This window comes from Callionymus lyra, chromosome 18 (assembly GCF_982586985.1).
Source record: "Callionymus lyra chromosome 18, fCalLyr1.hap1.1, whole genome shotgun sequence".
NCBI classification, from domain to species: Eukaryota; Metazoa; Chordata; class Actinopteri; order Syngnathiformes; family Callionymidae; genus Callionymus; species Callionymus lyra.
Genome location: NC_141835.1, coordinates 18,092,673 through 18,114,843, shown reverse-complemented (window position 1 = coordinate 18,114,843; position 22,171 = coordinate 18,092,673). Strand labels below are relative to the sequence as shown.

The following is a 22,171-nucleotide window of genomic DNA, read 5'->3' as shown; positions in this document are numbered from 1 at the left end:
AGATAATCCGGAGTGTCGATGACAAACAGAGGAGGAAACGCTCGATCATAACTGTCCCATGTGTAAAAGTCCTCAATCGACTTCCTGATACTAAAAGAAAAATAATAAAGAACATCAGTGCCTCCCTGAGGAAGTTGCTGGAGGTGTTTTTGAGGTTTCACTTTTGTATTATATTTAAATTTTGGAGGGATGACCACACCTAGTTTGCAGAGGTACTTAACATCTGAATTATTGGTGGGGAATTTTCAGAAAATCAGCACTTTTAACACACTCTACCATCTAGCTCTGTAATCTGTATAGAATAATATCTTTAAAGCCCCCATAAAAACTGTCTTTTTCTCTCAATGAGCAGAGATGATGCAGAGATCGACAGAGGCAATCTTGATTTAGATTTAAAAATCTCTTAAATAAACATATATTTTTCTCAAATTCAGTGGCGGGCCGTGCATTTCAAACATAGGCCTCCAGTGGCGCACGTTTGAATGAATCCACCTCTCAATAACTACTTTAAGGTTATTTATACACCACAGTGATTTGAGCGTGTACTGTTATAGGTCAATAAGACGTTTAGAACATCATCAGTGCATTATATCAAAATATCACCCCGACTACAGTCTGTGTGGTTTCCAGGGCCACGACACACACGCTCTGCATCAGTCGGAGGACATGAACGTGTCACGTGTTCAACGTTGATTTCAACGGACAAGAGCCTCTGGTAGATTTCTTCTGGCAACACATGACTATGAGGAATGATTTAATACATATTTATGAAAAATCAACAATATTTATTTTTCAATAAAAAAGTTAAATTATGTTTAGGCCAGCAGAGAATGCCTTGCTGGCCCTGACGGCCCGCCACTGCTCAAATTATAAATGAATTTGCAAATCCACTTAATTATTAATAAAATGTTAAATTCAACTTAACTTAACTTAGGAGTCAAGTTTGAATAATTGACACATTTCACATTAAAAAAATGTAAACCCAAATACATCAATTAACATCTGACACCTTAAGATGCATGACCTTGTTTCTTTTGTATTACAAATCTTTTTGTTTGATTCATTCATTTTTTAAAATTTAAGTTGTACTTGAATTGAAAAAGAGGCTTTATTCTTAAATTTCCTAGAATAAATTGGCTCCGCCCCCTTCAGAACTTAATTTAAGTGCGGTGCTGCAGCTGCAATGTTCTGTTTGTAGTGGAGTCACTCACAGTTTTTCTTTGGGATGGCAGGTCGAAGGACGATCCTGCTAATTATCATGACGCTGTCGGCTGCCTGTGGCATCTACACCCCGGTACCTGATGGCATCCAGGAGCCCCCGGAGGCTGATGATGTTGGACATTGCAATTCCGACAATGCATCATATGGTGAGAATAGAAATTTTCAGTAATAAACCCTATGTGCAAATTTTGCACATTGCATCGATCTTAAAGCAGGTTTCCTGAATCCAAAAGTTGTCAAATAATTCCAGGGTTACCTGAATGGATGGAGTCTCCAACAATGTGCCAATCGGACAAAAATTCCAAAAAAAAAAATAAAAAAATTTAATAGTTGATTTGTAAACTTTATAATGTATTTTACAATGAAGTCTAAATTCAAGTTTGCTGTTTGGTTAATGACAATAAATATATTGTTAAAATATTATTTTCTATGACTTCTGTTTATGAAGCTCTGGAGCCCATTATCAGCGAGAACTTTATAAAAATAATAGCTCATAATGGGGGACTAACTGCATCTTAAAGAGAAAGACATTCAGAACATATGAAACATACCAGGGGACTTGATGTTAATCAATCACATGAACGTGTACTTTCATGTCCCATTGGTGGGAAAACATTAGAAGGCCATAGAGGACCTGGAGTATCAGTAGGTTTTTAACTTGGTCCAGGACCTTTGTGTTGAAACGGCCCTGGAGCAACTTATGGCGAAGAGGTTGAGGATTTAGACAAATTTAGATGACCTGTTGATCCTTACCAGGTAAGAAGCACACGCAGGAAGTTTTGAACAGTAATGCCACTCTGGGTTTCATTGTGAACCCCCGTCAAGAGTGCTTTGACTTCAGTTCAGTAGTTCATGTTAGTGTACCTACCAGTTAATTTCCCTCAAGGTGCTGCTGAACTTGGAGGAGAAATGCCTCCCAGACACGCAATTGCATCCTATTTTCTGACTGATCTGTCAGTTGCTGGAAGCGTGGCAGCTGGTGCAGCTGTGGAATGACAAGGTACGCTACTGGATCGATGAGCGGCCAGTGGTTTAAGGCAGTGAGACTGCTTAGCCCAATGAAGAGCTAAGGCCAGCTGCCCTGCCAGGGTGTGGGCACTGTATAAATGGTGGAGCCTACAATATTTTGTCTGTGACAGAAAAGCCCAGAGCGAAGAACTGGTCACACTCCAGGCTGTTGGTGAGGCAACAAAAAAAAATAATGGTGTGAGGATTCTGGTGCCGTACAGTTAGGGGGACAGTGCCCACCATGCCAATTAAAGTATGCCCTTAGCCATGAAGACCCTCTGCATCTGGTTTGAGTTCTGTGAAAGAGCTGCCAGAACAAGGACTTGCTGAGCAGGGACCTCGATGCCGGAAAGGCTAGAGAGTGAATAGCGTTTGGGTTTAGAGGCGAAGAGGGTCTCTGTGATGAGTTCATGGACTCTGCCGCTAAGCAACACACCCTTGAGAATTTTTCCAGTTTACTGCAGCTTCTGCAACTTTGCTCGATGGCTGGACTGACTGGTGTGTAGGTAGCGTGGGTGCGTGGAAGATTTTCCCAGGCCCAGGTGCTTCATCATCATATCTACCTGAAATTTTCCCCTCCATTACGTTGTGAAAAGAAGTGGGATTGTAGGCCGAGGAGCCAAAAAAACAATCAAAAACTACAATTTCAGTTTATTCTTCCAGGGTTTTTGACTTTTGCTTCAAGATGTTGCAAGTTTGTTGATTTGTTTGAGTAGATTAACTTCATTTTATGTTGATCCGCAACAACAAATGATGAGTCTGTCCAGTGTAAGAAATATACATGACATGTTTTCCATCTTTTTTCTTAGGCAACTCTTAGCCGTTGGTTCTGCATTAACATTCTCCTGATTTTCCCGTCCAACACTGAAGCTGTGTCACCAGGGGTAAAAATAAGTGACATCACTTTTGCTGACGTCCCAGTACGTGTTTACGAACCCCCTGCCAGAGTAGATGGTAACCTCAGAAGGGGAGTGCTTTATATGCACGGAGGAGGTTGGGCTTCTGGCAGTACCAGTAAGTATTCTTTTAGTTAAGTTACGACATTGTGACACGGCAATATCTTCTGTTCTGCTGATCATCTCTGCTCAGAGGGCGGGTTTTACAACGACATGTGCCAGAAGCTGTCGGCCGAGCTCAACGCTGTGGTGGTGTCAGTCGAGTAAGTGCAATGCCTCAAGGACAAATTTGAACTAAGAACATGAAAAAAGTAGGGGACACCATAAAACGAATTTTTAAAAAATGGTTGTGAGTGAATACTTTTGACCTCTTCTCTAATATAGGGCACATTTTGGATTGCTAGTATTTATTTGACATTATCATAATGTAAGAAAAGCTTTAAATGAGATAAATATTTGGAGCATTACACAAAACCAGGTCCATTTAAATTCTGCAATTAAAGTAATTTAAAATGCAAAAATATTTTGCGAGGCCACCACACCCTTACTGCATCCCACACTACCAGAACCTGCACCCTACTTTACCTCTTCCTGTACCTCCCTCTGCTCTACACAACCTGATGTTCATGCACCAACTCAAGCCAGGTCAGGGACACACTTTAGAGGCTTCGCCCGAGAAAGTATCAGACTTAAAATTATAGTTCACCCGAAATGAAAATTTCCCTTTTTTTTTACTCACCTTCATGTCGATCAAGGGTTGGCATTGTTTTCAGAGTAATACATCTCTTTTAAGAATTATATGCAAAACCTATGGCTATACCTATTTTAATGTAGTAACTGACGCTTAGTTGTCAACGTTTTTCATTGTCGTCCAAAAAGAAACACTTAAATATCCTGGTATCTTCCACTAAAAACAGTCTTAAAATATAGACTTTTTAAAACAATTGCTAATTTCGAAGCTTTAATAGATTACAGACGAACAACATGGAGGTATTTGGATGTTGTTAAGTTTTTATTTTAGGACAAATATGAAGCCGACGACAACTGACCAGTTAATTCCTTTGCGTTCATGCGTGCGATGGAGTCTACTGAGTCCTTCAAGAAACATCTTAAGACATAATTATTTGTGCAGGCTTTTTCCTTATGTTTAGGGACTCCTGTGTTTGTCTTATGTCTTAACCTTTTAGAGTTTTCACATTTGTAGGTATTGTTAAATGTGTATTGCTTTTGATTGTTCAAGCGCTTTGTGATCCTAGTCTAGGAAGGCGCTTATTTAAGAATAACTATCACTTACTTACTTCTTACAGCCTCAGTTTTTTGGAGACATGTGAATTCAGTAGTGAACACAGGGAGTGAAGACAAAAGTCAATGTCATGATGGAAACCAAAAAGAGACCCCCAAAAAACAACGCAGATACAATTAAAAAAAAAAAAAAGTTAATTATTTATTCTTGACTGCAGGTATCGTCTGTATCCGAACGTGACCTTTCCAGAGCCATATTTGGACTGCCTCAATGCAGCCAAACACTTCCTGTCTCCGGACATTTTGGCCAAGTATTCTGTTGATCCTGATCGTGTTGCAGTGTCGGGGGACAGCGCTGGAGGGAACCTCGCAGCCGCCGTGGTCCAGGAGGTAGATCTGTCTGTTGTTTGATGACATTTAAAAAAAAGAAGAACACATTTTATAGTGTAGTTTAATCACTATTAAAGTTAATCCTATTTTGGGTTCAGGTTTCGTTTTCCTCATGGATATGGTGTTTAATATTAATAGTTGAAGATACAAATCATGCAATTCACATGCTATCATTTGTATCTGTAAAATACATTTATTTAATTAGATATTTGAATGAATTATAATTCAGTGTTACTGGCTTCACATGTTCTCAATTTTGTTTTTTCAGTCCTTTTCTCGTCCTCATTTGTGATATTGAAATGTCGATATCAAAGGCTTTAAACATCAGAAAGTTACCCTGCTGAAGTTCTTAAACACATAATCCAGATTAAGCAATACTTCTGTTATTGACCCCAGATCTTAAAACATTTTCACTTTTGTCAACCAGAGTGCTGCTCTGAAGTATTACGGAACTGAAAAATACCAGTAAAAATGTATACATTAAGGGAAAGATTTTTCCTCTCCAGAGTCTTGTGACAAACGGCATCATGTTTTGTTTTGTTCCAGCTTTCTCGGGATGACAGTGTTGTTGTGAAATTCAGTCTCCAGGCGTTGATCTACCCGGTAACCCAGGCTTTCGATTTCAACACACCTTCCTACATAGAGAACCATATGACGTTTCCACTTTCCCGTTGTTCAACGGTCCAAAATTGGCTGCAGTATTTGGGTGCAGATCTTGCTTTGGTGGAGTCAGCGATTACAAACAGTCACTCCTCCACAGACCAGATCACCCCAGAGATCTGGGCTCGGGTAGATTGGACCACGCTTCTGCCGCCCAGGTACAAGAAGAACCACCAGCTTGTTAGAGGGGAGAAGAAGTCGACTATAAACGTACCTGGACTGCTGGATGTGCGGGCCTCACCACTGTTGGCTGCGTCTGAGGTTCTTGCTAAAACACCTCGAGCATATATCCTGATCGCCGAGCACGACGTTTTGAGGGACGATGGACTCATGTACGCTCGCCGCCTGCTGGACGCTGGTGTCCCCGTCCATGTCGATCACTACGAGGACGGATTTCATGGTTGTATTTTCTTTTTAATAGACGATCCATTTTACTATGAGATAACAAAGAGGGCACAGACAAATTACTTTTTCTGGCTGCAGAACAACCTGTAGACTGTGTGTGCATGCAGTTCAACTTATTTCAACAAAAGCCAAAATAAATATATATATTTATATATTGCAATCCATCCACTAAGAACTACTAAACTGTTTCATGGCAGTGGGTTGAAAACAGTATTTGCTACCATTGCAATAACAGTTGTTCAATACAAGAATGCAAATATAGGTGTAGAATATAGATAAAATATGCAATGTATTAACCAATAAAGAATAAACTGAACATTCACAGAATACACAATCAGGACTGGTAAGAAATTTAACCTGAGTTTAACCCTGAGTGAATGGAAGATACCAGGCCACAGTGTTAGTGTGAAGATAGAATAAAAAGTGTGAAAAGAGCTGAATATGAGTGAAAAACCTGAGCGCTGGGGAAAATAGAAAACACACCAGTCTCTAACCGCAGAATTGGTCTGAGATGACGGTTCATGTCTGGGTCATTTGACAGGGTGCTGTGGGCCATTGTGTGGCCTATCAGGGAGTTTGGGCACTATAATGGTCTCTCTGCATTAATAATTGGGACAGATCATCTTCCTATGTTGGGGCTCAGGGACATTGCCATTGAAACACCACAATACTGCTGGCCAGTGTGTCGCTGGGTACGAAGCTGGGGTACCTGCATGGGGGTTTATCCTTCTCCGGTTGTTCCTGACATGCACTCCAACTGGTGCTCCACAAACAATGGATTCCTTTCCGAACGCAAGTGCCGCCCTAACCCATCAGGGAGAATACAAGATCATGTATTTGTCAAAAAGTATAATTAGTAAGTAAGTAAGTAATTTGTATTTAAATAGCGCTTTTCAAGACGAGGGTCACAAAGCGATTAAACAATCAAAACAATATTCAAAAAAGTATATACTTTCAAGGTCAAGATAAGACTGAGAACAACACAGGAGTTCCAGAAAATCAAGGAAAAGCCTGCACAGATAAAAACGTCTTAAGATGTTTCTTGTAAGAGTCAGTAGACTCCATCAAGTGCAAAGAGAGAGGAAGATCGTTCCAAAGCTTCAGAGCAACAGCCTGGAAGGATTTCTCTCCTCTGGTCCTGAAACGTATGCGTGGAACCATCAATAGATTCTGATCCACAGTCCTCAGAGTCCAGGCTGGGGTGTAAGGCTGGATCAGATCAGTGATGTAAGGAGGAGCCTGACCATGAATAGTTCTGAAAGTAAGAACCAGAATTTTAAAGTTGATCCTGAAAGAAACTGGAAGCCAGTGAAGAGTTATAAGGATCGGAGAAATGTGAGTTCTCCTACTAGAGAGGCTCAGAATTATCGCTGCAGAGTTCTGAATCAACTGCAGGCGAGACAGCTCCTTCTTGTTAAGACATGAAGACAAACTGTTGCAATAGTCCAGGCGAGAAGAAACAAACGCATGGATTACAAGCTCCAGATCATGTTGTGACAACATTTTCCTAAATTTAGAGATTTTTCTCAGTTGAAGGAAACAGTTTCTGGTCAGTTTTCTGCAGTGTTGAACAAGAGGCATGTCTTTATCAAATACAACACCCAGGTTTCTCAGGCTCAGTTTGAAAGACTGACCTAAGTCACCCAAGTACTGACTCAACCCTGGAACCTTATCATCAGGAGCAATCACCAGAGTTTCCGTTTTTTCCACATTTAGCTGTAAAGGGTGTTCAGTCAGCCATTGTTTGATTTCTAGCAAACAATTGACTGAGCTGTTCAGCCTCTTGCGCTCAGTTGGATCAAAGGAGCAGTAGAGCTGGATGTCATCAGCAAAAATGTGATAAGAAACATCAGGAAATCTCTGAATGATTTTACCGAGGGGAATCAAGTACAGCAAAAACAATAAAGGACCCAGAACAGAACCTTGAGGGACTCCTCACAACAGATCTGCCGATTCAGACCTAATTTGATTGGCATATACACTAAAACTACACCCAGAAAGGTATGATGAGAACCATTGTAATACAGACCCAGACAGTCCCACTTCATCCCTCAGTCGTCTCAGCAGGATCTGGTGATCGACCGTGTTAAAGGCTGAGGACAGATCCAACAGAACAAGTACAGTGAATTTACCCGAGTCAGCCGACATCATGATGTCACTGGACACTTTCAGTAAGGCTGTCTCCATGGAGTGATGTTTATGGAAGCCAGACTGAAATTTCTCATGAATGTCGCTCTGATCCAGGAACAAAGACAGCTTCTCAGACACCACCTTTTTTGAGGTTTCACTTTTGTATTATATTTCAATTTTGGAGGGATGACCAAACCTAGTTTTAAATGTAATGTAGAGGTACATAAAATCGGAATTATTAGGTGCGGAATGTTCAGAAAAGCAGCACTTTTAACACACTCTAACATCTAGCTGTGTAATCTGTAAAGAATAATATATTAAAACCCCCCCAAAAACGGTCTTTTTCTCTCAATGAGCAGAGATGATGCAGAGATCGACAGAGGCAATTACTTGACTTAGATTCAAAAATCTCTTACATAAACATATATTATTCTCAAATTCAGTGGCGGGCCGTGCATTTCACGCATAGGCTTTCAGTGGCGGACGTTTGAATGAATCCATCTCTCAATAACTACTTTAAGGTTATTTATACACCACAGGGATTTGAGCGTGTACTTTTATAGGTCAATAAGACGTTTAGATCATCATCAAATGAACATCAGTGCATTATATCAAAATATCACCCCGACTACAGTCTGTGTGGTTTCCAGGGCCACGACACACACGCTCTGCATCAGTCGGAGGACATGAACGTGTCACGTGTTCAATGTGCTCAACGCATTCAGCGTCACGGAAGCTGTGTGAAGAGTAGCTGCCGAAACGCTGACGTTGTGTCGCCAACTCGAATCTGATTGGTTAACACAATCCTTTGGCTGCCGTCAATTTCAACGGACAAGAGCCACTTCTGAAACGACTAAAGGCCTCTGGTAGATTTCTTCTGGAAACACGTGACTATGAGGAATGATTTAATACATATTCATGAAAAATCAACAATATTTATTTTTCAATTAAAAAATTAAATTATGTTTAGGCCAGCAGAGAATGCCTTGCTGGCCCTGACGGCCCGCCACTGCTCAAATTTTAAATTAATTTGCAAATCCACTTAATTATTAATAAAATGTTAAATTCAATTTAAATATTTTTTTAATTGAATAAATATTTTCCTGACAAAATCAGCAGGGAAGTAGTTGTTTGCTTAAAGGTTTCTTCAAATTGATTTACTTAAGCATACAGACAAACTGTATGCTTTTCAAAGTTTGTTCTTTTAGGAGTCAAGTTTGAATAATTGACACATTTCACATAAAAAAAATGTAAACCCAAATACATAAATTAACATCTGACACCTTAAGATGCATGGCATTGTTTCTTTTGTATTCCAAATCTTTTTGTTTGATTCTTTCATTTTTTTTTCATTTAAGTTGTACTGTATGAATTGAAAAAGAGGCTTTATTCTTAAGTTTCCTAGAATAAATTGGCTCCGCCCCCTTCAGAACTTAATTTAAGTGCGGTGCTGCAGCTGCACTTTCTGTTTGTAGTGGAGTCACTCACTCATCTTTGGGATGGCAGGTCGAAGGACGATCCTGCTAATTATCATGACGCTGTCGGCTGCCTGTGGCATCTACACCCCGGTACCTGATGGCATCCAGGAGCCCCGGAGGCTGATGATGTTGGACATTGCAATTCCAACAATGCATCATGTGGTGAGAATAGAAATTTTCTGTAATAAACCCTATGTGTAAATCTTGCACATTGCATCGATCTTAAAGCAGGTTTCCTGAATCCAAAAGTTGTTAAATAATTCCAGGGTTACCTGAATGGATGGAGTCTCAAACAATATGCCAATCGGACAAAAATTCCCCCAATTTTTTTTTGATAATTTATGGTTAATTTGAAGAGCGAAGAACTGGTCATACTCCAGGTTTTTGGCGAGGCAACTGAAAAAAGAATGTATTGAGGATTCTGGTGCCGTAAGGTTAGGGGAACAGTGCCCACCATGCCAATTAAAGTGTGGCCTTAGCCATGAAGACCCTCTGCATCTGGTTTGAGTTCTGTGAAAGAGCTGCCAGAACAAGGACTTGCTGAGCAGGGACCTCGATGCCGGAAAGTTCAGAGAGTGAATAGCGTTTGGGTTTAGAGGCGAAGAGGGTCTCTGTGATGAGTTCATGGACTCTGCCGCTAAGCAACACACCCTTAAGAATTTTTCCAGTTTACCGCAGCTTCTGCAACTTTGCTCGATGGCTGGACTGACTGGTGTGTAGGTAGCGTGGGTGCGTGGAAGATTTTCCCAGGCCCAGGTGCTTCATCATCATATCTACCTGAAATTTTCCCCTCCATTACGTTGTGAAAAGAAGTGGGATTGTAGGCCGAGGAGCCAAAAAAACAATCAAAAACTACAATTTCAGTTTATTCTTCCAGGGTTTTTGACATTTGCTTCAAGATGTTGCAAGTTTGTTGATTTGTTTGAGTAGATTAACTTCATTTTATGTTGATCCGCAACAACAAATGATGAGTCTGTCCAGTGTAAGAAATATACATGACATGTTTTCCATCTTTTTTCTTAGGCAACTCTTAGCCGTTGGTTCTGCATTAACATTCTCCTGATTTTCCCGTCCAACACTGAAGCTGTGTCACCAGGGGTAAAAATAAGTGACATCACTTTTGCTGACGTCCCAGTACGTGTTTACGAACCCCCTGCCAGAGTAGATGGTAACCTCAGAAGGGGAGTGCTTTATATGCACGGAGGAGGTTGGACTTTTGGCAGTACCAGTAAGTATTCTTTTAATTAAGTTACGACATTGTGACACGGCAATATCTTCTGTTCTGCTGATCATCTCTGCTCAGAGGGCGGGTTTTACAACGACATGTGCCAGAAGCTGTCGGCCGAGCTCAACGCTGTGGTGGTGTCAGTCGAGTAAGTGCAATGCCTCAAGGACAAATTTGAACTAAGAACATGAAAAAAGTAGGGGACACCATAAAACGAATTTTTTAAAAATGGTTGTGAGTGAGTAATTTTGTCCTCTTCTCTTAGATAGGGCACATTTTGGATTGCTAGTATTTATTTGACATTATCATAATGTAAGAAAAGATTTAAATGAGATAAATATTTGCACAATTACACAAAACCAGGTTCATTTAAATTCTGCAATTAAAGTAATTTAACATGCAAAAATATTTTTTTCCACCTCAGGCGTAAATCCCTAATAATTTTATATAGTTCACCAAAAAGTAAAAATCCCCTGTTTTTTTACTCACCCTCATGTCAATCAAGGGTTGGCATTGTTTTCAGAGTAATCCATCTCTTTTAAGAATTATATGCAAAACCTATAGCTATACCTATTTTAATGTAGTAACTGACGCTTAGTTGTCAACGTTTTTCATTGTCGTCCAAAAAGAAACACTTAAATAGCCTGGTATCTTCAACTAAAAAAGTCTTAAAATATAGACTTTTCAAAACAATTCCTAATGTCGAGGCTTTAATACATTACAGACGAGCACCATGGAGGTTTTTGGATGTTGTTAAGTTTTTATTTTAGGACAAAGATGAAGCCGACGACAACTGACCAGTTAATTCCTTTGCGTTCATGCGTGCGATGGAGTCTACTGAGTCCTTCAAGAAACATCTTAAGACATATTCGTTCAGGCTTTTTCCTAATGTTTAGGGACTCCTGTGTTTGTCTTATGTCTTAACCTTTTAGAGCTTTTACATTTGTAGGTATTTTTAAATGTGTATTGCTTTTGATTGTCCAAGTGCTTTGTGACCTTAGTCTAGGAAGGCGATTATTTACAAATAACTATCACTTACTTACTTACTTCTTACAGCCTCAGTTTTTGGAGACATGTGAATTCAGTATTGAACACAGGTAGTGAAGACAAAAGTCAATGTCATGATGGAAACCAAAAAGAGACCCCCAAAAAACAACGCAGATACAATTTAAAAAAAAAAAAAGTTCCGTAAATTCCGGACTACAGAGCGCACTCGATTAAAAGCCGCATGCCCAAATTTTAGAAAGAAAATCAATTTTGTAATTATACAAGCCGCACCGGATTTTAAGCCGCAGGTTTAAACAGCCCAAAAAATGAACTACCGGTAATTCACGTCCATTTCTTACACTTAAATAAATAAAGCACTGTGTTATTCTTCTTAAGCATTGTTCAGATATTTACAGTCCGAGGAACCAGCGACAAAAGCACGAGGCAGGTGGACAAACTGTCCGTGTCCTTCAACCGGGGAATTATTTCTTCATCACGCCGGCAACACGGATGAGTAGTTTGCTTTTTTCCACCTGATCGTAACGCAGTGATTGCGCGGATAAACGCGACTTCACGGCGGGCCGTCCTGCGTCTCTGCGTCTCACCTAGGATTCACTTAACGCAGCCTTTTTTCTGGACAATAATGGACTTGAACATTGGACACTGATCGCGGGGATTTGACTGTGGGGTGTCGTGAGTGTTCGTTGTTTTGTTCATGTTTGATTGATCCTCCTTTAAGGAGCGCTTTTTGTTAAATGTTATTAAGTAAATATATTTTGATTAACTTCTATAACGGCTTCATGTGTGGTCAGTGTTGTTATAATTAATGCTGTCACTCTGGAGCGTCACCAAGTCCGCACCAGAGCTCCGCCCCATGAAGAATGTGTGTGTGACGATCACTCGAGGAGTTATTCGAGAAGGTCCGTTACAAAATGTCAGAGGTACTTCATCCATATTTATGATTTCATCTGGCCCGATGGAATTCTCCGCTATCTTTGTTTGAGTGAATGTGCGGAATGAAGTAAGTTTCTCCTCGTAGTCGGCAGGGAGCTGCTGACACAAAGTTACTCATTCATTCTATTGGTCTACTGTTGCTGAGCAAAATGTTTTTCCCGCCACGGAAAAAAAATGAATAAGCCGCACCGTAGTATAAACTGCAGTGTTTAAAGTGTAGGAAAAAAGTAGCGGCTTGTAGTCCGGAATATACGGTAATTATTTATTCTTGCCTGCAGGTATCGTCTGTATCCGAACGTGACCTTTCCAGAGCCATATTTGGACTGCCTCAATGCAGCCAAACACTTCCTGTCTCCGGACATTTTGGCCAAGTATTCTGTTGATCCTGATCGTGTTGCAGTGTCGGGGGACAGCGCTGGAGGGAACCTAGCAGCCGCCGTGGTCCAGGAGGTACATCTGTCTGTTGTTTGATGACATTTAAAAAAAAGAAGAACACATTTCATAGAGTAGTTTAATCACTATTAAAGTTAATCCTATTTTGGGTTCAGGTTTCGTTTTCCTCATGGATATGGTGTTTAATATTAATAGTTGAAGATACAAATCATGCAATTCACATGCTATCATTTGTATCTGTAAAATACATTTATTTATTTAGATATTTGAATGAATTATAATTCAGTGTTACTGGCTTCACATGTTCTCAATTTTGTTTTTTCAGTCCTTTTCTCGTCCTCATTTGTGATATTGAAATGTCGGATATCAAAGGCTTTAAACATCAGAAAGTTACCCTGCTGAAGTTCTTAAACACATAATCCAGATTAAGCAATACTTCTGTTTTTGACCCCAGATCTTAAAACATTTTCACTTTTGTCAACCAGAGTGCTGCTCTGAAGTATTACGGAACTGAAAAATACCAGTAAAAATGTATACATTAAGGGAAAGATTTTTCCTCTCCAGAGTCTTGTGACAAACGGCATCATGTTTTGTTTTGTTCCAGCTTTCTCGGGATGACAGTGTTGTTGTGAAATTCAGTCTCCAGGCGTTGATCTACCCGATAACCCAGGCTTTCGATTTCAACACACCTTCCTACATAGAGAACCATATGGCGTTTCCACTTTCCCGTTGTTCAATGGTCAAATCTTGGCTGCAGTATTTGGGTGCAGATCTCGCTTTGGTGGAGTCAGCGATTACAAACAGTCACTCCTCCACAGACCAGATCACCCCAGAGATCTGGGCTCGGGTAGATTGGACCACGCTTCTGCCGCCCAGGTACAAGAAGAACCACCAGCTTGTTAGAGGGGAGAAGAAGTCGACTATAAACGTACCTGGACTGCTGGATGTGCGGGCCTCACCACTGTTGGCTGCGTCTGAGGTTCTTGCTAAAACACCTCAAGCGTATATCCTGATCGCTGAACACGACGTTTTGAGGGACGATGGACTCATGTACGCTCGCCGCCTGCTGGACGCTGGTGTCCCCGTCCATGTCGATCACTACGAGGACGGATTACATGGTTGTATTTTCTTTTTAATAAACGATCCATTTTACTATGAGATAACAAAGAGGGCACAGACAAATTACTTTTCCTGGCTGCAGAACAACCTGTAGACTGTGTGTGCATGCAGTTCAACTTATTTCAACAAAAGCCAAAATAAATATATATATTTATATATTACAATCCATCCACTAACAGCTACTAAACTGTTTCATGGCAGTGGGTTGAAAACAGTATTTGCTACCATCAGGACTGGTAATAAATTTAACCTGAGTTTAACCCTGAGTGAATGGAAGATACCAGGCCACAGTGTTAGTGTTAAGAGAGAATGAAAAGTGTGAAAAGAGCTGAATATGAGTGAAAAACCTCGGCACTTGGGAAAATAGAAAACACACCAGTCTCTAACCACAGAACTGGCCTGAGATGACGGTTCATGTCTGGGTCAAGGTTCATGTCTGGGGTAACCGCTACAAAACCCTAATCTGCCCAGCAACCTGATGTTTACCAAACCAAAACGATGTCAAGGTCCATGGAGCCAATCCGAAGTGTCAGCGCCCAAGCTCGACTGTATAATAAATCTCTGTTTCCGTTGTCAGTTGTAGGCTCTATCTGGGAGTTCCTCATTTACAGTCGCTGACACAGAATTCTGATGTGCCTTACTCTCCTTCTGTTGTAAGAATAAAGACTTTTGACAGTTTGCCACCTGGTTCTCTTTGAGGTCAAAACAATGAACATGCAGGACTAACAGCGGAAAGCTGTACTCCCTTTAAAGTGCACATTAATTAATGCACATTGTTCCCCTCTGTTGTTATTTTCTGTTGTTGATTGCAAAATAAAAGAACACTAAATTACAACCCATTTTATATTTTGGGGCTCAAGTATCGTTTTCTTTAGTGGGTCAGGGAACAAGGTGGTTCTTTTGATAGTAACCAGCTCATTGGTTCACAGTTAGGAAGATGTGGTACACATTTGACAGGGTGCTGTGGGCCATTGTGTGGCCTATCAGGGAGTTTGGGCACTATAATGGTCCCTCTGCATTTATAATTGGGACAGATCATCTTCCTATGTTGGGGCTCAGGGACATTGCCATTGAAACACCAGAATACTGCATGGGGGTTTATCCTTCTCCGGTTGTTCCCGACATGCACTCCAACCGGTGCTCCACAAACAATGGATTCCGTTCCGAACGCAAGTGCCGCCCTAACCCATCAGGGAGAATACAAGATCATGTATTTGTCAAAAATTATCATTAGTAAGTAAGTAAGTAATTTGTATTTAAATAGCGCTTTTCAAGACGAGGGTCACAAAGCGATTAAACAATCAAAACAATATTCAAAAAAGTGTATACTTTAAAGGTCAAGATAAGACTGAGAACAACACAGGAGTTCCAGAAAATCAAGGAAAAGCCTGCACAGATAAAAACGTCTTAAGATGTTTCTTGAAAGAGTCAGTAGACTCCATCAAGTGCAAAGAGAGAGGAAGATTGTTCCAAAGCTTCGGAGCAACAGCCTGGAAGGATTTCTCTCCTCTGGTCCTGAAACGTGTGCGTGGAACCATCAATAGATTCTGATCCACAGTCCTCAGAGCCCAAGCTGGCGTGTAAGGCTGGATCAGATCAGTGATGTAAGGAGGAGCTTGCAACTGTTGCAATAGTCCATGCCAGAAGACACAAACGCATGGATTACAAGCTCCAGATCATGTTGTGACAACATTTTCCTAAATTTAGAGATTTTTCTCAGTTGAAGGAAACAGTTTCTGGTCAGTTTTCTGCAGTGTTGAACAAGAGGCATGTCTTTATCAAATACAACACCAAGGTTTCTCAGGCTCAGTTTGAAAGACTGACCTAAGTCACCCAAGTACTGACTCAACCCTGGAACCTTATCATCAGGAGCAATCACCAGTGTTTCAGTTTTGTCCACATTTAGCTGTAAAGGGTGTTCACTCAGCCATTGTTTGATTTCTAGCAAACAATTGACTGAGCTGTTCAACCTCTGGTGCTCAGTTGGATCAAAGGAGCAGTTGAGCTGGATGTCATCAGCAAAAATGTGATAAGAAACATCAGGAAATCTCTGAATTATTTTACAGAGGGGAATCAAGTACAGCAAAAACAAGAAAGGACCCAGAACAGAACCTTGAGGGACTCCTCACAAGAGATCTGCCGATTCAGACCTAATTTGATTGGCATATACACTAAAACTGCACCCAGAAAGGTATGATGAGAACCATTGTAATACAGACCCAGACAGTCCCACTTCATCCCTCAGTCTTCTCAGCAGGATCTGGTGATCAACTGTGTCAAAGGCTGAGGACAGATCCAAGAGAACAAGTACAGTGAATTTACCCGAGTCAGCCGACATCATGATGTCACTGGACACTTTCAGTAAGGCTGTCTCCGTGGAGTGATGTTTACGGAAGCCAGACTGAAATTTCTCATGAATGTCGCTCTGATCCAGGAACAAAGACAGCTGCTCAGACACCACCTTTTTTGAGGTTTCACTTTTGTATTATATTTCAATTTTGGAGGGATGACCAAACCTTTTAAATGTAATGCAGAGGTACATAAAATCTGAATTATTGGTGGGGAATGTTCAGAAAATCCGCACTTTTAACACACTCTAATATCTAGCTGTGTAATCTGTAAAGAATAATATCTTTAAAAACCCCCAAAAAACTGTGTTTTTCTCTCAATGAGCAGAGATGATGCAGAGATCGACAGAGGCAATTACTTGACTTAGATTCAAAAATCTCTTACATAAACATATATTATTCTCAAATTCAGTGGCGGGCCGTGCATTTCACACATAGGCTTTCAGTGGCGGACGTTTGAATGAATCCATCTCTCAATAACTACTTTAAGGTTATTTATACACCACAGGGATTTGAGCGTGTACTTTTATAGGTCAATAAGACGTTTAGATCATCATCAAATGAACATCAGTGCATTATATCAAAATATCACCCCGACTACAGTCTGTGTGGTTTCCAGGGCCACGACACACACGCTCTGCATCAGTCGGAGGACATGAACGTGTCACGTGTTCAATGTGCTCAACGCATTCAGCGTCACGGAAGCTGTGTGAAGAGTAGCTGCCGAAACACTGACGTTGTGTCGCCAACTCGAATCTGATTGGTTAACACAATCCTTTGGCTGCCGTCAATTTCAACGGACAAGAGCCACTTCTGAAACGACTAAAGGCCACTGGTAGATTTCTTCTGGAAACACGTGACTATGAGGAATGATTTAATACATATTCATGAAAAATCCACAATATTTATTTTTCAATTAAAAAATTAAATTATGTTTAGGCCAGCAGAGAATGCCTTGCTGGCCCTGACGGCCCGCCACTGCTCAAATTTTAAATTAATTTGCAAATCCACTTAATTATTAATAAAATGTTAAATTCAATTAAAATATTTTTTTAATTGAATAAATATTTTCCTGACAAAATCAGCAGGGAAGTAGTTGTTTGCTTAAAGATTTCTTCAAATTGATTTACTTAAGCATACAGACAAACTGTACTTTTCAAAGTTTGTTCTTTTAGGAGTCAAGTTTGAATAATTGACACATTTCACATTCAAAAAATGTAAACCCAAATACATCAATTCACATCTGACACCTTGAGATACATGGCATTGTTTCTTTTGTATTCCAAATCTTTTTGTTTGATTCTTTTTTTTCATTTAAGTTGTACTGTATGAATTGAAAAAGAGCCTTTATTCTTAAGTTTCCTAGAATAAATTGGCTCCGCCCCCTTCAGAACTTAATTTAAGTGCGGTGCTGCAGCTGCACTTTCTGTTTGTAGTGGACTCACTCACAGTTTTTCTTCGGGATGGCAGGTCGAAGGACGATCCTGCTAATTATCATGACGCTGTCGGCTGCCTGTGGCATCTACACCCCGGTACCTGATGGCATCCAGGAGCCCCCGGAGGCTGATGATGTTGGACATTGCAATTCCGACAATGCATCATATGGTGAGAATAGAAATTTTCAGTAATAAACCCTATGTGTAAATCTTGCACATTGCATCGATCTTAAAGCAGGTTTCCTGAATCCAAAAGTTGTTAAATGATTCCAGGGTTACCTGAATGGATGGAGTCTCAAACAATATGCCAATCGGACAAAAATTCCCCCAATTTTTTTTTGATAATTTATGGTTAATTTGAAGAGCGAAGAACTGGTCATACTCCAGGTTTTTGGCGAGGCAACTGAAAAAAGAATGTATTGAGGATTCTGGTGCCGTAAGGTTAGGGGGACAGTGCCCACCATGCCAATTAAAGTGTGGCCTTAGCCATGAAGACCCTCTCCATCTGGTTTGAGTTCTGTGAAAGAGCTGCCAGAACAAGGACTTGCTGAGCAGGGACCTCGATGCCGGAAAGGCTAGAGAGTGAATAGCGTTTGGGTTTAGAGGCGAAGAGGGTCTCTGTGATGAGTTCATGGACTCTGCCGCTAAGCAACACACCCTTAAGAATTTTTCCAGTTTACCGCAGCTTCTGCAACTTTGCTCGATGGCTGGACTGACTGGTGTGTAGGTAGCGTGGGTGCGTGGAAGATTTTCCCAGGCCCAGGTGCTTCATCATCATATCTACCTGAAATTTTCCCCTCCATTACGTTGTGAAAAGAAGTGGGATTGTAGGCCGAGGAGCCAAAAAAACAATCAAAAACTACAATTTCAGTTTATTCTTCCAGGGTTTTTGACATTTGATTCAAGATGTTGTAAGTTTGTTGATTTGTTTGAGTAGATTAACTTCATTTTATGTTGATCCGCAACAACAAATGATGAGTCTGTCCAGTGTAAGAAATATACATGACATGTTTTCCATCTTTTTTCTTAGGCAACTCTTAGCCGTTGGTTCTGCATTAACATTCTCCTGATTTTCCCGTCCAACACTGAAGCTGTGTCACCACGGGTAAAAATAAGTGACATCACTTTTGCTGACGTCCCAGTACGTGTTTACGAACCCCCTGCCAGAGTAGATGGTAACCTCAGAAGGGGAGTGCTTTATATGCACGGAGGAGGTTGGACTTTTGGCAGTACCAGTAAGTATTCTTTTAGTTAAGTTACGACATTGTGACACGGCAATATCTTCTGTTCTGCTGATCATCTCTGCTCAGAGGGCGGGTTTTACAACGACATGTGCCAGAAGCTGTCGGCCGAGCTCAACGCTGTGGTGGTGTCAGTCGAGTAAGTGCAATGCCTCAAGGACAAATTTGAACTAAGAACATGAAAAAAGTAGGGGACACCATAAAACAAATTTTTAAAAAATGGTTGTGAGTGAATACTTTTGACCTCTTCTCTAATATAGGGCACATTTTGGATTGCTAGTATTTATTTGACATTATCATAATGTAAGAAAAGCTTTAAATGAGATAAATATTTGGAGCATTACACAAAACCAGGTCCATTTAAATTCTGCAATTAAAGTAATTTAACATGCAAAAATATTTTTTTCCACCTCAGGCATAAATCCCTAATAATTTTATATAGTTCACCAAAAAGTAAAAATCCCCTGTTTTTTTACTCACCCTCATGTCAATCAAGGGTTGGCATTGTTTTCAGAGTAATCCATCTCTTTTAAGAATTATATGCAAAACCTATAGCTATACCTATTTTAATGTAGTAACTGACGCTTAGTTGTCAACGTTTTTCATTGTCGTCCAAAAAGAAACACTTAAATAGCCTGTTATCTTCCACTAAAACAGTCTTAAAATATAGACTTTTCAAAACAATTCCTAATGTCGAGGCTTTAATACATTACAGACGAGCACCATGGAGGTTTTTGGATGTTGTTAAGTTTTTATTTTAGGACAAATAGGAAGCCGACGACAACTGACCAGTTAATTCCTTTGCGTTCATGCGTGCGATGGAGTCTACTGAGTCCTTCAAGAAACATCTTAAGACATATTCGTTCAGGCTTTTTCCTAATGTTTAGGGACTCCTGTGTTTGTCTTATGTCTTAACCTTTTAGAGCTTTTACATTTGTAGGTATTTTTAAATGTGTATTGCTTTTGATTGTCCAAGTGCTTTGTGACCTTAGTCTAGGAAGGCGATTATTTACAAATAACTATCACTTACTTACTTACTTCTTACAGCCTCAGTTTTTGGAGACATGTGAATTCAGTAGTGAACACAGGTAGTGAAGACAAAAGTCAATGTCATGATGGAAACCAAAAAGAGACCCCCAAAAAACAACGGAGATACAATTTAAAAAATAAAAAAGTTAATTATTTATTCTTGACTGCAGGTATCATCTGTATCCGAACGTGACCTTTCCAGAGCCATATTTGGACTGCCTCAATGCAGCCAAACACTTCCTTTCTCCGGACATTTTGGCCAAGTATTCTGTTGATCCTGATCGTGTTGCAGTGTCGGGGGACAGCGCTGGAGGGAACCTCGCAGCCGCCGTGGTCCAGGAGGTAGATCTGTCTGTTGTTTGATGACATTTTAAAAAAAAGAACACATTTCATAGAGTAGTTTAATCACTATTAAAGTTAATCCTATTTTGGGTTCAGGTTTCGTTTTCCTCATGGATATGGTGTTTAATATTAATAGTTGAAGATACAAATCATGCAATTCACATACTATCCACTATACATTTTTATCTGTAAAATACATTTATTTATCTAGATATTTGAATGAATTATAATTCAGTGTTATTGGCTTCACATGTTCTCAATTTTGTTTTTTGTTCCAGCTTTCTCGGGATGACAGTGTTGTTGTGAAGTTCAGTGTCCAGGCTTTGCTGTACCCAGTAACCCAAGCTTTGGATTTCAACACACCTTCCTACATAGAGAACCATATGGCGTTTCCACTTACCCGTTGTTCAATGGTCCAAATTTGGCTGCAGTATTTGGGTGCAGATCTCGCTTTGGTGGAGTCAGCGATTACAAACAGTCACTCCTCCACAGACCAGGTCACCTCGGAGATCTGGGCTCAGGTAGATTGGACCACGCTTCTGCCGCCCAGGTACAAGAAGAACCACCAGCTTGTTAGAGGGGAGAAGAAGTCGACTCTAAACGTACCTGGACTGCTGGATGTGCGGGCCTCACCACTGTTGGCTGCGTCTGAGGTTCTTGCTAAAACACCTCGAGCATATATCCTGATCGCTGAACACGACGTTTTGAGGGACGATGGACTCATGTACGCTCGCCGCCTGCTGGACGCTGGTGTTCCCGTCCACATCGACCATTACGAGGACGGGTTTCATAATTCTATTTTTTTTGTTATAGACGATCCATTTTACTATGAGATAACAAAGAGGGCACAGACAAATTACTTTTTCTGGCTGCAGAACAACCTGTAGACAGTGTGTGCACGCAGTTCAACTTATTTCAACAAAAGCCAAAATAGATATATATATTTATATATTGCAATCCATCCACTAACAGCTACTAAACTGTTTCATGGCAGTGGGTTGAAAACAGTATTTGCTACCATTGCAATAACAGTTGTTCAATACAAGAATGCAAATATAGGAAGTTGTAGAATATAGATAAAATATGCAATGTATTAACCAATAAAGAATAAACTGAACATTCACAGAATACACAATCAGGACTGGTAAGAAATTTAACCTGAGTTTAACCCTGAGTGAATGGAAGATACCAGGCCACAGTGTTAGTGTTAAGAGAGAATGAAAAGTGTGAAAAGAGCTGAATATGAGTGAAAAACCTCTGCACTTGGGAAAATAGAAAACACGCCAGTCTCTAACCGCAGAACTGGTCTGAGATGACGGTTCATGTCTGGGTCAAGGTTCATGTCTGGGGTAACCGTTACAAAACCCTAATCTGCCCAGCAACCTGATGTTTACCAAACCACAACGATGTCAAGGTCCATGTCCATCTCTGTTTCCGTTGTCAGTTGTAGGCTCTATCTGGGAGTTCCTCATTTACAGTCGCTGACACAGAATTCTGATGTGCCTTACTCTCCTTCTGTTGTAAGAATAAAGACAAGTTCTTTTGACAGTTTGCCTTCTGGTTCTCTTTGTCAAAACAACATACGTGCGGGACTAACAGCGGAAAGCTGAACTCCCTTTAAAGTGCACATTAATTAACACTTAATTACAACCCATTTTATATTTTGG

At 40.4% G+C, this 22,171-nt stretch overlaps 2 protein-coding genes and 1 pseudogene across 4 annotated transcripts; all 3 read left to right on the top strand.

The window, feature by feature from the left end:
• The first annotated feature begins 1,224 nt into the window (after window positions 1-1,224).
• On the top strand, window positions 1,225-6,262 carry LOC148060827 (neutral cholesterol ester hydrolase 1-like; annotated as a pseudogene). The gene is made up of 5 exons (XR_015709303.1): window positions 1,225-1,367; window positions 3,039-3,243; window positions 3,319-3,388; window positions 4,586-4,757; window positions 5,304-6,262. The product of XR_015709303.1 is annotated as a neutral cholesterol ester hydrolase 1-like (transcript).
• A 2,458-nt stretch (window positions 6,263-8,720) lies between these two features.
• Window positions 8,721-22,052, top strand: LOC148060825 (neutral cholesterol ester hydrolase 1-like). 2 transcript variants are annotated; one of them, XR_015709280.1, is made up of 6 exons: window positions 8,721-9,592; window positions 10,454-10,658; window positions 10,734-10,803; window positions 12,875-13,046; window positions 13,594-14,614; window positions 21,841-22,052. XR_015709280.1 is itself a non-coding variant. In XM_087779999.1 (5 exons), the coding sequence occupies exons 1-5, from the start codon at window positions 9,452-9,454 to the stop codon at window positions 14,200-14,202; spliced, it is 1,197 nt and encodes a 398-aa protein (XP_087636125.1). In that variant the 5' UTR covers window positions 8,721-9,451; the 3' UTR covers window positions 14,203-14,947. The 2 variants fall into 2 exon arrangements, 1 of the variants encoding a protein (XP_087636125.1); XM_087779999.1 differs by lacking the exon at window positions 21,841-22,052 and having other exon boundaries at window positions 13,594-14,947.
• LOC148060826 (neutral cholesterol ester hydrolase 1-like) lies at window positions 17,953-21,639 on the top strand. The gene is made up of 5 exons (XM_087780000.1): window positions 17,953-18,061; window positions 18,984-19,127; window positions 19,203-19,272; window positions 20,333-20,504; window positions 20,783-21,639. The coding sequence occupies exons 1-5, from the start codon at window positions 17,953-17,955 to the stop codon at window positions 21,389-21,391; spliced, it is 1,104 nt and encodes a 367-aa protein (XP_087636126.1). The 3' UTR covers window positions 21,392-21,639.
• Window positions 22,053-22,171: the final 119 nt, after the last annotated feature.

Bases quoted from the DNA above. Each gene is read 5' to 3' on its own strand.
- LOC148060825 (XM_087779999.1), top strand. From the start codon at position 9,452: ATGGCAGGTCGAAGGACGATCCTGCTAATTATCATGACGCTGTCGGCT. The intron at 10,659-10,733 runs GTAAGTATTCTT...ATCTCTGCTCAG, and splicing joins TTGGACTTTTGGCAGTACCA to AGGGCGGGTTTTACAACGAC. The intron at 10,804-12,874 runs GTAAGTGCAATG...TCTTGCCTGCAG, and splicing joins GCTGTGGTGGTGTCAGTCGA to GTATCGTCTGTATCCGAACG.
- LOC148060826 (XM_087780000.1), top strand. From the start codon at position 17,953: ATGACGCTGTCGGCTGCCTGTGGCATCTACACCCCGGTACCTGATGGC. The intron at 19,273-20,332 runs GTAAGTGCAATG...TCTTGACTGCAG, and splicing joins GCTGTGGTGGTGTCAGTCGA to GTATCATCTGTATCCGAACG. The intron at 20,505-20,782 runs GTAGATCTGTCT...TTTTTGTTCCAG, and splicing joins CAGCCGCCGTGGTCCAGGAG to CTTTCTCGGGATGACAGTGT.